Source organism: Leptonotus elevatus, chromosome 2 (genome assembly GCF_054856555.1).
Source record: "Leptonotus elevatus isolate MCC_2025b chromosome 2, RoL_Lele_1.0, whole genome shotgun sequence".
Lineage (NCBI taxonomy): Eukaryota > Metazoa > Chordata > Actinopteri > Syngnathiformes > Syngnathidae > Leptonotus > Leptonotus elevatus.
Window position 1 is genome coordinate 20,205,053 of NC_141240.1, and position 16,251 is coordinate 20,221,303.

General features: G+C 39.7%; 1 protein-coding gene across 1 annotated transcript; it reads left to right on the top strand.

Moving 5' to 3' along the window:
* The first annotated feature begins 307 nt into the window (after positions 1-307).
* Positions 308-12,069, top strand: LOC147178767 (target of Nesh-SH3-like). The gene is made up of 19 exons (XM_086068955.1): positions 308-477; positions 2,266-2,445; positions 4,681-4,749; positions 4,819-4,951; positions 6,294-6,475; positions 6,613-6,665; positions 7,278-7,317; positions 8,180-8,239; positions 8,371-8,430; positions 8,928-8,975; positions 9,327-9,446; positions 9,516-9,605; positions 9,675-9,884; positions 9,998-10,103; positions 10,618-10,697; positions 10,786-10,815; positions 10,891-11,049; positions 11,124-11,246; positions 11,310-12,069. Exons 1-19 carry the CDS (start codon positions 390-392, stop codon positions 11,423-11,425), a joined length of 1,947 nt encoding a protein of 648 aa, XP_085925081.1. The 5' UTR covers positions 308-389; the 3' UTR covers positions 11,426-12,069.
* The last annotated feature ends 4,182 nt before the right edge of the window (positions 12,070-16,251 follow it).

Here is a 16,251-nt window from a genome sequence, read left to right on the forward strand (position 1 = left end):
AAGTAAAAAAACAAAAACAAACAGTCGATCACGTGGCCTTGTCGGTGTGGACCGATGATGAACTTTTGTCATAGCAATCAGCGCTAATTTGAGATTGAATCCCGCTCTCCAGGGGACAACCCTCAACCTCATGTAAAACAGTCCTTGAAAATGTTTTTGTCATGTTTTGGGACTTTCCTCTTCCTCCTTGGAGGTGACGGGGGGTGTGTTATTCAAGAGGCAGAATTGGATGTTTGAGGAGAGGCCACGCCCCCTTCTGCAGCTATAAGTTCTATTCTGCTTGCTTGTCTCCACTCTTGAAGGCATCTGAGGGCTGAACACATCTTGAAACTTTTGTCTTGCTCCTAGTCGCCCTTCTTCCAGATCCTCCTCCTTCACTTCCAGAGGCCATGGCAGCCGCTGCGCCCATCCTCCTCCCCCTCCTGCTGCTCGGAGCGGCGCTTCTGCCCAGCTGCATCCCAGCGCAGAGCACCCGAGGTAGGCAAATATTGCAGTTGTCATAAAATTCATCTTGAGCCATGGGCAGAAAATCACTCATTTATTGTTTATTTTTTTGCTGCTTTTTCAATGCATATAAATACTATAGAAAATATTGTCAGATATTTCTAGGATGCAGCATTTGGGGAAGCGATGCGATCATTGTGATAACAACGGCATGTTAAGTTACACTGGGTGGGCGGGGCTTCATGATCAAACCTGCGATTGGTCCGCCTCACTGCACTCTGCTTCAAGTTATGTAATATGCTTCAAGTTCAAGTTATAAGGCCATCAAAAGCTGTCAAGAGCGGCGCCAAGAACAACAGGATGCCATCCATGCTTGGCGTGCATGTTGCTTCATATGGCTGTTCATTGGCAGAGGTGGCAAGAGTACACACACACTGTGATGAAGTAGAAGTACGCATCCTTGTGTGAAATAAATAAATAAATGAAAATAGTGAAGTTTTCCGTAAAACTAAATACTAAATAAGGAGAATTACATGTTATGTATTTACACCGTACAAAGTCGACTAGCTTATGATAACATTCTATGCAAAAGTAAAAAGATTATAACAACCCCACTGGCATATATTCTTTATCTTCTCCAAAAATCAACTTGTGTAGTACTACTGCAGCCTACTGAGCTGTTGCAAATGTTTTCTTTAAAAAAAATTACGTCTAGGGGTGTCAGACGATTACATTTTTTAATTTTATACCTGTTCTAAATGTATATATAATAATAATATATACAATAAAATGTACAATAACATATATTTTTTCCCATGTTTTCATACTCTTGTTAACATAAAAGTGGGAAAAAAAATAACTAATACAAATATGGCTGCATCTTTTAGTCATTGATACAGTAATTTAATAATAATTCATAAAATTGAGTTAAAATACATTTTAAAAAGTACTGTAAAAATAAGAGTGTGATATTGATTTGTGATGGTCATAATCTGCCACTAGATGGCATAATTGCATTTGTAAGACGGTGACAGCTCAGTGCATTTTTCTTTTCATATTAAGAGCTACCTAATCTTTAACATGAAGTAACTTGTGAAATTCTGCACATTTTTAAAATTGTGCGATACAACTTGACCCCAGTCTTCACAAATATATGCATTATTATGAAATGTATTACTGCTCGATTTTGTCGTGGACGTTTCTTCTGCGTTGCGACTGGAATTCCCCCAGTACAGGCTTTCCAAGTAAGGGGCGATCATTAATTGTGCGTTGAAAAATGAGTGCCGTTCAGGGAACTTTAAATTAACACACTCATTTTGACACCCCTAATTATGCATGTATACTGCAGCACAATTCCCATTAAATTATCATAATGCTTTAACTGTTTATTTGCATTCTCTCTAATTATGTTAAATCATAAAGTACAGTACTTTAGAGTGTTGGTGATAATTTGACATACAAGCATTTTGAGTTACGAGCGTGGTCACTGATTAATTAAACTAGTGAGTCAAGTCACCACTGTATTATCATGCGTTTTTTTATAATGAGGCATAATAGATATACAAATTAACCGAATATGGAAACGTGGTGAGCTTTTACAAGTCTTGACTTTTTTTAGAACATGGAAAAGTAATCCTGTGTCATCGTCACTAAAGTACATTCTCAAGTACAGACACCTTAAAAATCGACTCAAGTACAGGAACACATTTTTTTTTATACATCCTGACACTGTGACCTTTAGCTCGCTTCATGCTAACCCAATTAGCTATAGTGCTGGCATTTGAATGTCTATCTAGGATGTCTTGTCACTTCTCATTGCAGTCTGGCGGCACAACGTGAAGGTCAAGATCAACGCCACCGGGGACACGATCATCATGAAGTTCCTGCGACCGAGTCCGGACTTGAAGCTGGAAGGTTACATTCTGGGTTACGGCAGCAGCGTCTCTTCCAAACAGTTCATCCCTTTGCCTGAAAATGGGATACCCTACCAGGCCGAGCTCGGTAAATTTATTATTTTAAGTTTTCAGGCCATTACATTATCAAGAGTCCTTTAAAATTTGTTGCATTAATTAAAAAAAAAAAAAAAATCCCGGTTGTTAATGTGATTTTTTTCAGGTGTTGTTTAGTATTCATTTATCTAACTAAATAATAGTTACAGTGCATCAATAATTGTTACATAAATTATGCTTAATTGGTAATAATTAATTTCATAAATCATAAATAATCAAATTAATGTTAAAGTTTTCCCAGTCCTGACACATGAAATTAAATGTAATTAAGTTTTGCTCATATAAAGCCAGCCATGTGGAAACAGCAAACAGATGTTTGCCTCAGATCCTATTTTTTTCTTTCCTTAATTCCTGTAGGACCAAAAGGTTGCATTTATGACTTTTTGGTGTTGGGTTTCATTGGCCGCTAGAGCATCAACAGGAAACCTGCTCTGAAATATCCATTAATACACGTTCGCTTCATGAGAAACATTCTGGGATTTTGTCAGTGGCATGATTGAAACAAATGTTTTGTATACTTGTATTGAAAAGTTTGATGATAGAAGAGTTAGCTTGCGTATAGAGCCTTGCGTGTCATCTACCAACCACTCTATGCTACTAGGACTCTGTCAATCTGTATGATTACCTCCACCAAGCACAAAAGTGAAAAGCTGCCACACTGAAAACTTGAAAAAAAATACAATTTCAAACATGAAATCTTAAAGTTACAAAACACAGTCTCCATCTTAACACTGATATACATTTCTTCAAAAAAGGGTCTCCGAGATGTTTCATGCCACTCCTAGTTTACTGTCAAATTTAACATGAAACAAAGATGTGTTTAAAACAAACAAACAAACATTTGACTTCAGAAAGCCTTTGTTATCTTAATATAAACACAAAATGGCAAATGCCATAGATGGCTAATGGTTAGCATCGATACACACCGAGGTGTCAGCAAATTAGCTAGCAACGGATATATGAACACAAATTACGGCGACACGCATACAGACATAAGACAGGGAATATATACTCTCTCTATATACTCTCGATATTTTTTTTTTATCCGCTGCAAAAAAACGATCATTATTGCACCTTACTGGTAGTAGTGTGACTCTATATGACTGCGTCACAGTGCCCCCTGCAGCCAAGGCGGGCACTCCAGAAGGAGCAACACAATCAATTGAATGGAAGCATCAAATCATGATGCACAACCTGATTAATTATAGACATTCTATTCGATCATGTTTTTACTAGTGCTGTCAAAGTTAAAGCGTTAACTAATTAATTAATAACAAAAACTCTCGCATTAGTCATGTATTAATGCAGATTAATCACACTATTAATTTGGACCACAGTTTATTCTTTATCTTGACAACGGATGGCCACATTAAAGGCTGCACTAGTTGTGTTTGAGCAATAAACATCATGCGTTAAATGCTTGTGTATGACATTCAGAATATTTGTTCATTTCAAATTATTGGGGTCATTTTTTTAAATTACGCAAGTAATTAACTGATTTTTTAAAAAAAATAAGGTATGGGCAGTGGATAAAAATAATGTTGAAGACGTCCTCATAACATTAAATGTCGAAAGAATTAACACATAAGAGGTGCTCTTTAAATTTGGCGGGCAAAAAGTGTTGATAAATAAGCCTTTTAAATTAAGCGATTAAACATGATTAATCATAAAATGTGATTAATCTGTTTAAAATTGAATTGTTTGACAGCTTGAGTTTCTACTCTTATATTTTTATGAAGTACAAAATTATAGATTCTATTTTCTTTATTAAAACACAATTTTTTTGGGGGGGGGACTAGAACAGATATATGTCAATAGAGAAAGATGATTTGAGATAGGAGTATTTTGAGTTACAAGTGTAGTCATGGAACTAATTAAACTCATATTGCAAGGCACCACTGTATTTTATTTTATTTTCAGTGAGGTCAGAATGCACTTAGTTGACATTAGTAATGTTAAAATTTTTAAAGTTACTCAAGTAAATGTAACTCATTACTACCCACCACTGGACATTACACATAAACATTGTTTGTCATCTGCTCAAGTTTGTTGTTAAAGAACCCAGCGCACTTTGCCGCAAATCCAGTCAAAAAATGCCAAAAGAAGAATTCATCTTGTTTTGTTTTTCCATCACTGTCCCTTCGTTGCCACGGTGATATGCGGGGCTGAAATGTGAAACTGCAGGCGAAAAGTCTAAACGTGTTCAAAAGATCATCTGTCTGTTCAGACGCAGAACCCAAGTACCTCGTGGCCGTGCGGCCGGTCCTTCCCAACGACGTGAGCAAACACTGCACAGGTATGCGAGTGCTTCCTGTTTGTCTTCCTGGTGGACGCACGTTCTCAATTGGTCTTCACTTACGCGCAGGAAAGGTCAACTTGAACGAGCCGCTCAATTTGGTGATCGGCACCGTCAGCCCGACGGCGGTGCTGCTGTCCTGGGGGAACCATCGCAAAAGTTCCTATGACAGGGACATCTTGGAGGATTGCCTGGAGGACGGGTAAGATCTGGATTGTGCATCTCGGTTTCTGACATTTGTAAGACTTGGATGAAATGATCACGAATTTCTAAATCTAATGTAAAAAATACATTTAAAAAAGACTTATATTGATGTGATTTTTGAGGATCTTCATATAGTTCTTTACCACCATCATCATCATCATCAGTAGGCACTAATATTCGCAGATATTTGCTATTGATGGCAGGGCTCGGCTTTCATGCTGCGATAGCAAAGAGCTACATGAAGCTCGCACTACTTCCTTGACTCCAAGTTGTGAATCACAAATCTGCAGTGGAACACTCGACATCATAAGTTAAGATGTCATTTTGTGGAGATGAATGACTGTAGCTCGTGGTTTATGGCGACAGAAGACGTCCACGTTATGTGACCCGTGTTCCGCCATGATCCTGTGAGAGATGTTCCGTTGAAGATTGTCCTGTTTTCAAGCTCACTTCTTCCAGTTGTTCCTCGCCTTGACTGTAATTGTCATCCTTTCCATCTTTCCCAGCCTTTAAATTTTTTTTCCCTTTTCCGTCAAACAACTTGGAAAAGAAGTTGGAAAGCTTGAGCTTAGTTTTAAAACTACTGGACAGATGTCTCCTTGCCAGAAAATGACCTGTGAGAATGTGTGAAGGAACGAAAATCCCCAAACTTTTTGTTAGATGTGTTCTAATAGGTGAGGTGCTCCGCATTGTTCATGAAAGGATGTGAACGGGATTTCAAACAATCATCTTCAGGCTAGCATGAATTTCATTTTTAAAGTATTTTTCAATTCTTACAACCAGTTCCCATTTCCATATTTTTTGACCCTCAACTCTCAAGTATTCAATCTCTGTCCTCCGCTTAACTCATTCACTCCCAGCCATTTTCACTGAAGCAACCCCCTTCGCTCCCGGCTGGTTTACTGGATTTTGACTGATTTTGCAAGGCCCGCAGAAAAAAAGTATATTTGTATCCGTTTCCATTTAGCAGCAATTAGCATTAGAATAAAGCTAAGTTTCATCATTATTCACAAACCTGTTCAAAACGCTGGGGAAAAGAGCTTTGTTGCAACATGGCCCTGGTTGATCTCTTATACTCTGCTGCCACCTGCTGGCCGTTTTTGTAATAACTACCATAACTCTTCAGGTCAGAGGCTGCATCAAAGCCTTCTGTATGCTCCAGTTTAGCATTAAAAAAACATTTTAAAAAACGTATACAGTAAATATCTTTTTGGGACTGTTGCAAAATTTAAAATACAACTTTTTTATACATTTTGGGGAGCAAATGAGTTAAACATGCAGAAAATTCAAAAGTGCAGCGAATCGAACCCTGAGGAACACCCGCTTCTTGTTTCCATCAGTTTCTACACTATCCGCTATCGGGAGAGAAACAGGAAGTGGATCTATCAGACATGCCCGACAAGCGACACAGTCATCGACAACCTGACTCTTGACACGCCCTACGAATTTGGTGTCCGCTCCAACAAGGACGACCGCAATGGTGCCTGGAGTAAAGTTGTCATTCAAAGTGCCAACATGGCTGGTAAGGAGCCAATGATGTTAACTGTATGTGATGTCAAACATGTCATTTTGTTCCATAGCAAATGGTTGAATAATGGAGGACTAAACTGTGTTAGTATGTTTTTGTGCGCTTTTATTTTCATGTACTTTGTGTTTCAGGTAAAAAAATGCAGAAGCCACCAAAACTGCGTCTTCCTCTGATGAAACCACTGGTGTGTAAAGTGACAAATGTTATATTTTTTGTCTTTTATTCTGAATATATACCCCAAAATATGATCCCAAAACACTACACTTGATTTTAAAAATTAAAAAAATCACTTAAGTGCGATAACGCTGGTGTGAATGTCAACCATTAGACAAAGCTACGGTCTGACTAAATGAAGCTCCTCCCCTCAGTTCCAAATAGGTGCTCTGGACAAAGATGCCACAATGCTGCGCCTAAGCAATATTTTGTGTATGATACTTACATGGTTTTGTCCTGAGCACAAAAACAGGAAGTAGAATTATTTTGGGGCAAATGATGTCTGATAAGCCTCACATCCTGCTATTAGCTGTCGTTTGGTAGCCTTCGCTAGCTCGTCCTCCACTAACAGAAAGAGCAGGATATTTTGTGTGTGTGGGTGTGATTAGTAATAGTCACTGTGTGTTTTATAGACAGATTTGCAAAGAGCTGAGTTTGTAATTGCTCTGGTTGATACTTTTTGGTTCTAATGTTAATAGCAGCTTAGATTTTTATATTTATTTTTTAGTCAATGAGCAATTCTGGTGACATCCATTGGTCCTTTCATGAATATAAAGACTGCGACCTGTTGTTTGTGTTTCAGAACCCTCTAAGGCCTCGTGCTTTCTTCCCGCCACGTCCAGGTAGCACCTCCATCAGGATAGTTGACCTTTACCCTCTAACACAATACTTTACATTTGGGCTGGATGATTATTCTGTAACTGAAGCACCAGGTTTTTGTTTGTTTGTTTGTTTTTGGGCCAGTTTGCATGCTGCAGAACGCAGTGGTGGTAGAAGCATAAAATACATTTCCAAGCCCTGGAAATACCTCTCTAACGTTATTAACTCATTCACTGCCATAAATTAATTAAAAAAAAATAGGGTTAAGAGGCGATTACATTTTTTAATTGTAATTAATCGCATGGCTTCACCAGTTAACTCGCGATTAATCACAAATTTCATTTCTGTTCTAAATGTACAATAAAAAAATCTAGGTTTTCATTCTCTTGTTAACAAAAGTGGGAAAAAAATGTTAAACCAATAGAAATTAATTTTTGACGGTTATAGCCGTCAACGGCAGTGAATGAGTTAAGTGTCCCTTATCGAGAGAGTTTTCAGTGTGGGTGTGATGTGATATTGTATATGTGAAGTAACATGCATTACTGAAGCCTGATGTTGTTGACTGGCTTATTTTACTTGACAAAAATGTTTATCACAATTGAACAATCTGTACCTGACTTATACTGTATCTAGGATTTTGTTTATATTCTTCAGGGACAAAGATCAATTTGATATGGAAGCTTGCTTCTTTTACTTTGATTGTCATAATGTTACATAATATCAATCCCAAAGGAAAATCAAAAACAAATCTGAGATGTTATTTAAAAGCCATATTTCCCAGCCCTAGTTTACAACCAGGTTATAACATTAGTTGCTTGTCAAATGATGGCGCAAAAAACAAAACAAAAAAACTCTTCACTGATGCGACGTTCCACATGTTTGCAGCACTTCACAACCGGACACAATCTCGACTTCCTTCGCTGTTCCACCGTGCTGCTCTCCCAGGTAAGCTGCACTGCACTTAAAAGTAGTTTCCTGATCTCAAGATTACCCGCGTTTTTTTTATGTTAATAAATGCATAAACGCTATTCAGTAATTAAGTATTAAGTGTAACGATACTTTATTTCTCCCAACAGTGAACGGACACCGGGATTTTCCTCCTATCAAGCCCGCCTTGTGGACACGTCCTCGTTCAGGTAAACCCGCCTCCTTGACTCTAAACCACTGCATTGTTCTGCCCAAATGTACGCGAGGGCTGGTAGTCGCAGGGCGAGTTGCTAATTAGTAGCAGCGTGGAGTCTCTCTTATTCTTCAGTGATGGTCGACAGATGCTTCCTGGGCTGCTTGCCTTTTTTTTTCTTCTTACTTTTCTCTTAAGATCCTCCTCCAAACCGCGAATGAATCGAAGCCAAGATGCAAATGTTACCTGCCTGGTCGCTTTGTGCTCGGCCATCTATGTTTACACAAAGCTGATTGGAAGGAATGCGACTGCTCCGTTGCAGGCCTCATCATCTTTCAGCTTTCTGCCGTGACTTGTTCACTTTCCGCTTATGGAAAAGGATCAGCGCCTTTGTTCGGGGACAGAATTATTAAAGTCGTTTTCTTTTATTTTAGTAGCATTTTCCATGTCAGAATGTAACGAGAAAGGAGTTATTCTCTAGTTTTGATGAGTGTTGTGGTGCGGCTGTTTCAGGGTCTCTCAACAAGAAAACAAACCTTCTTGGAAAGCCAAACCAATCAGGTGAGCTCAACAATGAACCAGCTGCATCTACTTTATGGTCGTATTCCATTTCCTACACTTTAAAAACATTTGGGTCAAAAATAACCCAACTATGGGTAAAAAATGGAGCGATCCTCTGCTTGGGTCGATTTGACCCAACTTTTATTCAAGAAATGGGTCTTTCAGCGTAAAACAACTCATAAATATTGGTCAGAGCCTTTACTTGGGTCAAAGAATTGGGTCATTTTGTATAAAACAACCCAGAAAGTTGGGTCAAATTGACCCATAAAGTGGATCGGCTCATTTTTTATCCATAATTGGGTTACTTTTGACCCAACTGTTTTTAGAGTTTAAGTTTACATTCTTACACAGAGAAGGCCATTGACCGGAAACGCACGGACAAACTGGCAATCCTGCAGCCCAAAGTCCCAGTGGCCACCGCCAGGCCAACCGCCGCCAGGCCAACCGCCGCCAAGCCAACCACAACCGCAGGTACATCCTCGTAAGAAATCTCTGCGGTGCAGCAGATCCTGATCCCAAACGTGCCACTTCCTCTTGCAGCCCCTCCACAAGAATCATGGGAAAACTCCGACTTGTTCCAGTCGCAGCCCACCTCCGACATTGACGCCATGGGCAAAAAGCGTTACGTGGGTAAGTGTGTCTTCTTGTCAAGAATCAGCAAGAATCCCGACTGAGTGTTCCACCCTGGGCAAACCGCAGCACCTCACGTCATCTACCAAACGGGCAAGAAAGTGGACGAGCCGTGTTCTATTACAACGTCCTTGAACTTCTTCCCCGAGGATGAGCGCAGCGACGCTAACGTGACGGCCGCTCCCAAGACGCCACCCTCAAACCTCACTGTGCTAACAGTTGAAGGTTGTCCTTCCTTCATCATTCTGGACTGGGAGAAGACCAACAATGACACTACAGGTATGACATTTTTGGTCAGCAGTTGCTAATGTCATACTTAGATGGTCTATGGGTCACTTTGAGGAATAATGTCCAAAATAGCTAACAGTTAGCCACTCTTACTGTTTCCTCAGAGTATGAAGTCATCTCAACCACAAAAGGACCCGACGGTGAGAAAGTTTCCATTCTGACCACCAACCAGACGCATACAGCGGTGGAAAACCTGAAACCAGAAAGCAGGTAAGCTAAAGTTCCATCAGAGCTAGCTGCACATGACATCTTTTAAAGCCCCCCCCCCCCCCCCCCAAATTTTATTTTGACAATAATATGTTCTATGCATCGCCACTAGTCTAAATACTAGTTTAAATTAGTGGAATATGAGTTAAGCAGCAAATTCCAGAAGGCGGCCATTTTGCTACTTGCTGTCATGTGAAAATGACATCGCAGTTGCTCAGGTCTCGGGTAACAACCAATCACAGCTCAGCTTCAGAAAACAGGTGAGCTGTGATTGGTCGTTGCCTGAGAAACTGTGATGTCCTCTTCAGTCGACAGCAAGTGGCAAAATGGCCGCCTCCCTGAGATGGATAAAAAACGGCTGGATTTTGCTGCTTAACTCATATTCCACAAATGTAATATTAATCAGAATGTCATGTTTAGACTAGTGAGGTCACATATGACATATTATTGTCAAGAAATGTTTAAGGTTGACCTCCCCTTTTAAGTGGAATTAAATGTGTGCTGTGTTTTATGATAGCTATGAGTTCAAGGTGACACCAAAGAATGACATAGGGACAGGTCCATCCAGTGAGCCGGTCTCCTTCAACACCGAGTCAGGTTCGAGAATCTTGCATATGCGTCTTTTTATGTTCAGAACCAGCGTGAGAGTTACAGTGATTAATTTTGTTTCCAATTTGTTCCCCAGCGGACCCTCGAGTTAGCGAGAATGTTTCAGGTGAGGTCAGACTTTGTCCAAGTCTTTAATTTATCCTGGACCAGGACAGATCTGACAACATGGCCATCTTGACAGGTAAAGATGCCATCTGGACGCAGTTCCCCTTCAAGACAGACTCTTACTCCGACTGTAACGGGAAACAATACATCAAGAGGACCTGGTATCGGAAATTTGTGGGGGTCCAGCTGTGCAACTCGCTTAGGTACAAGATCTACCTGAGCGACTCGCTAAATGGTGAGTTTCGTTCACCGCCAGTGAAACTCCATGAAGCCTCAACATAGACGTGTACGGATCCATTTGCATGCCAGGTAAATTCTACAACATCGGAGACCAGAGCGGCTTTGGCGAGGATCACTGCCAGTTCGTCGACTCATTCCTGGACGGAAGAACCGGACGACAAGTGAATGCGGCCCAGCTGCCGTCCAGATCTGGTAAGACCCTTTTGATGCCACATCACAGCTCCAAGTGACTGATGAATTATGTTTACCATTCAGGTTTTCATCGGGCAGTGCGACAGGAGCCGGTTGAGTTTGGCCCAATAGGTGGATATTCCCACATCGGCTACGTGTCTTGGTACGAGTGTGGAATTCCCATCCCGGGAAAATGGTAAACCGTGATTTGGCGCCAGGGCATAATCTGGTACAGGACATTATTTTGCCGTGGTGATCAGTGGAGCTTTCTATCAGTCTGCCGGGTAGTGGAACTCTATCAAAGATAACGAACCCAGTAGCACGTTACCTCATCAGTGTGGAAATGACCAGACTTCTATATTTGCAATTTGCACATCATTCCTGTAAATGTTCTTTGCTTAAAGCAGCAGTCAAACTAAAAAAAAAAACAGACAAAACTGGTCTTTTCTGTTTTGCTGTTTTAACTCAACTACAAATAAACGACATGTAAATATCTGAATGTTAAATGAACTCCATTGGGTCATCTTCTCTTTTCAGGTTCATCGGTTGTTAATGATGACATTACAGTTTAATGTACTTTAACTGGTTTAAAATGTGTACATTAACATTGCGTAAATTTAAAAAGCGGAACAACAGGGTGTTTTTTTCTGTATACAGGTATGTTTTGTCAAAGAAAATGTGTTACTTTTAAGTGTTCAAAATGTACTTATTGTACGTATTTAGCGCCAAAAGCTGTTAATGTTATTTTGTTGGCGTGACAACACAGAAAGGTTTTCCCCTGTTTTCTATAGTGTGAGAATATGGTTGTTTTTGTATTTGAACAAATAAAGATTTCAACTATTTTTAAAAATGCTTGAGAATATTCTTGAGTCTTTTACTGCAACCATCAGTGAGCATTGAGAAAAATGTTTTATGCCTGTTGATCAGAATTTGCTAAAACAGAAGCAATAACTCCTATCATCAATATTTGTATATTTGATATCTTAATAAACATTGTAGCCAATTAGTGCATAAAGCAGGGCAGCTTTATTTCTATAGCACATTTCATACACAAGGCAACTCAATGTGCTTCACTCAAGCAAAGACACCTAAAAGCATTGACAGACAAGTGTAAATGTACATTGACAACATTTAAACACATTACCAGAAGACATACACATTTAACAGGAAAGAAATAAAAGGTTTCTAAAATTACTAAGATTGAATTAAAAAAAAGACCTAAATGAAGCATAACAGCTGAATGCTGCTTCGCCATGTTTGCTTTGAACTCTGGACTCCACTGATTAACCCGAGTCCGCAGACCTCATAGCCCAACTGGGTTTACATTCAGTCAGCATTTCTTCAGGACCCAAACCATCCTGTGATTTGTAGCAGAATTTCAAAATCTATTCGACAGCTGACTGGGAGCCAGTGTAAAGCCTTTAAGCCTGGAGTAATATGTCCTGATCTCTTTGTCAGAACCCGAGCTGCAGCGTTCTAAACGAGCTCCACATACATTCTGCCTGTATTGGGGACATTTGTTTGAAAGGAAAAATAATGACGGACATTTAGCACAATGGGGGAATTCAGGAGGGGAGGTAAAGAAAACACCAGCAGGAAATCATGTCAGGTTGAAAACGTAGGCTTAAATCTGCCACTGTTACGCAACACTGGGCCAACATCCATTTCGTCAGCGCACAAAAACATGGAAACAGTCTGTTGACATGATCACAATTCATTTCATCAAGTGTGGCACGGCATTGGCGCCTTGTTAGAACTCCCGCCATACTGCACCACTCACTTCAGTCATCAAATGCAAAAAAAAAAAAAAAAAAAAAGTGTGTGAAAGGTCTGGTTGTTGGAAAAAGGGGCATGGTTGCGACACCCACCAACTACTGCAAGGGCCACGAATACAGTGTTCATTTTTATAAAGCTGTTTTAAATGCCATTAAACAGTGAGAAGATGTATCTAAAAACACCTTTATGAATAAATATAATTCCGTTTTAAATGCAAAAAAAAAAAAAGAAGTTTTTCTAAACGTTCTTCTGTGTCAAGGTCTAGTATGGTAACACATCAAATTAACCTGAAGTGATTGGAAGCGGTGTCCTCCTGAGCATCTCTTCCTTGTGGCGTACCTCAAAGGTCAATTCTTGGTCCTTTACGTTTTGATTGTATCTTTTCGGAGAAAACAGTTTAGACACCCCGACTTTACATGAGAATTTGTTTCACAAACAAGCAAAACAAGATTTCCCAATAGTCCCAAAGCTATTGAAGACAGTCTCTGCTTCTTGTTGGGTTATTGACTTCCTTGCATGGCGGTTTTGGACATGTGGTGAGTCTTGACTGCAACCGTACCTTGGGGCGCCATTTAAAGTACGTGCAGCCTTGAGCTGGCAAGCTGTTTCCCATCAAATCCAGTTATGTAATCTGCCATCTTCCCTTATGCTCGTCTAAGCTTGTTGGCCGCGGGTGCGGCAAGCAGCATTCCTGACGACCCTGCGGCAGAACAGACCAATCACAGTGCAGTACTGCAGATGCGTGTTCCAAAGGCGGTGGTGCATCATGGGCTTTACCTTTGCCGCGATTGGCAATGGCGACCTCTCAGCGAATGGCCAGTGCAGGCCACGGCAAACGTATTCGCACCCAGATACTTGCTTTGAAAAAGACTTATTTTTAAATATGTGTTTGATTCCTGTACTTAGTAGCCTAAAAAAAGTAAAATGTAAACATTTACCATCAATTATTTAAAAAAACAGTTTTGATAACTTAAAAAATATATATTATAATTTTTCCTAAATCAAGTGCTAGCTAGCATTAGCTCAACTTTTATCAAAATGTGTTACCATAGCTAATGTTGTGAGCTAGCTAGCAATAAATAAATACATAAATAAATGTTAATTTAACCAATAAGTGATCATCTCCACCGGTGTTGACTTGACCTTATTCTGTCTCTTGTCATTTATGGAGGTAAAAAATAATAAATAATATTAATAAAATAAAATAAAGGCAAGAGCCTGTTTTGACAAAGTAATGAGTAAAAAGTGTAGATATTTGTTTTCAAATTTAGGAAAGTAAAAGCAAAAAAAAAATGCAGTCATTACATTCATTACAAAAAATAAACACTTGAATACATTGGTGCCTTGAGATACAAGTGTAAGTTTTTAAAATACGAGCCGCCATATAAGCATTGTATGGTGGCAGTGAACTTCACAACATGCAGCAGTTTGACAAATAGTTAACACTCCTCTCAAAAAATAGGCTTCAAACTGTATGTGACTCCCAGTGGAAATTTACTTTCAAATTAAACAAAGCTTAGGAAAAAAAAAATGTAATTAAAACTGCCAAACAACTTTTCCTCAAGAAAGTCCACGAACATATCATTAAAAAGTCTTGAAAATGGATTCAATTGGAAAATTGGCTTTGATTTTAAAAAAATATACCAGTGCCTCAAATTGAACTGAATCAAAATGTTCCACTTTAAAATATATCCAGAAATGTATCAAACGGTCTTTTATTGGACAGCTACGGCTTTGAAGAAAATGCCACATTTACAGTGCTGCCATTCATGTGCATGTCAAATGACAACAAGAAACTTATTGCATCAAACTCTCGAACTGAGAGGTATAGAGTCGAATCGCAATCCCACTGAATTGAACAGATTTGAATTATTGCATTTAAAAATTGAACTATCCTTGAAGCATCCTTGGAGCAAGACATGTAAACAGACAATATTGTAATACTAACGGGCATATATTCTATTATCGCTGAGAAAATGACTTTTCTTCATTTGTCTGTATGACTTTTATGTCGCTACCCACCAGTGGCCAAGCAAAGTAAATTAAAGCATTAAATCATGAGTATGTTATTATGCTATATTTTTGTTTTTCTTACTAAACAAAATTACATGAATTTGCCTTTTGAATAGGAAAAAGCTGTACCTAAGCACCCAAGTACACCAATGATCCACATTTTCCCACCACAGAATTTGTTCTCTGCTTCAACCCATTCTTGAGGAGCAGTGGAGGATGTAGCACCTGGTGATGATAACCAGATCTCGTGTCAGCACCTTGGTCAGGGGAACTGCCTGGGAATGAACCACACAGACAAGTTTCTCGTTTCCTTCTCAGTCGCCATGCGGGGCGCTGGTACTGCACGGCCAGACGCCGATGAGTGAAGCTGCAGGTTTGCTGACACCGGGTTGTTAACGTCTCAGGTCATGCAGTCGCGGAACCGGACGACACGTTGATTCCACAAGCGAGTGGAGGACTTTTTACGGGCGCGAGAAACGGTCATTACAGTTCTGCACTTACGAGGCCTCACGTGTGTCACTGCGGTAACATTTATTGGCCTGTTAACTGGCTGCAGCTGTGCTTCGTTATGTAACACAAATGCCTTGAATGCCTCACGTGAATTGTCAGACGGGACAACACAAACAGGTTTCAGCTTAAAAAAAAACCCCAATGTATTCTTATATAAAATGATATGTTATTATGTGGTTCTGTCACATACTGTATGTGTACGTTTCAAGCAAAACCCAAATTACTGTGGCATAAACTGAGTTGAGTCCCCACTAAATTATTTTGTCACTTCATTCATTAGGCAAGTCAAATGTAAGTAAAGCTATTCAATCTTGCTCCGTCATGACATCAATTTGCACTTGAGCCACTTGCGCTATAGCTCGCTGTGCTAACTTTCATAACCGCAAAGCCAGTGTCTGTATTGCCTATTACTATCGCATTGTAATTCCTCCCCAAATGGGCGAAGAGACACTTCAGTCACTTTACTGAATGATAACAAAATAAACATGTAACAGGCACATTCGTTGCGCAAGCCGCTTGGACAACAGTCAACAGACACCCAGAGGTTAACACGCAGACTAGCTAACGGTTAGCCAGTTAACAGCTAGCCGCTATCCTGAGCCAACAACAGCTAACTTAAGTACACATTCGGTGACTGACGCATCCCTCAACAGACCAGGCCTTTTAAAACCACAAATTAACATCACAGATACTACAGTGTAAAATGGGAGATTGGTAAGTGGGCAAA

Coding starts and splice junctions, on each gene's coding strand:
- LOC147178767 (XM_086068955.1), top strand. CDS start 390: ATGGCAGCCGCTGCGCCCATCCTCCTCCCCCTCCTGCTGCTCGGAGCG. Junction 2,446..4,680: donor ACCCTACCAGGCCGAGCTCG/GTAAATTTATTA, acceptor CTGTCTGTTCAG/ACGCAGAACCCAAGTACCTC. Junction 9,885..9,997: donor GACCAACAATGACACTACAG/GTATGACATTTT, acceptor CTGTTTCCTCAG/AGTATGAAGTCATCTCAACC.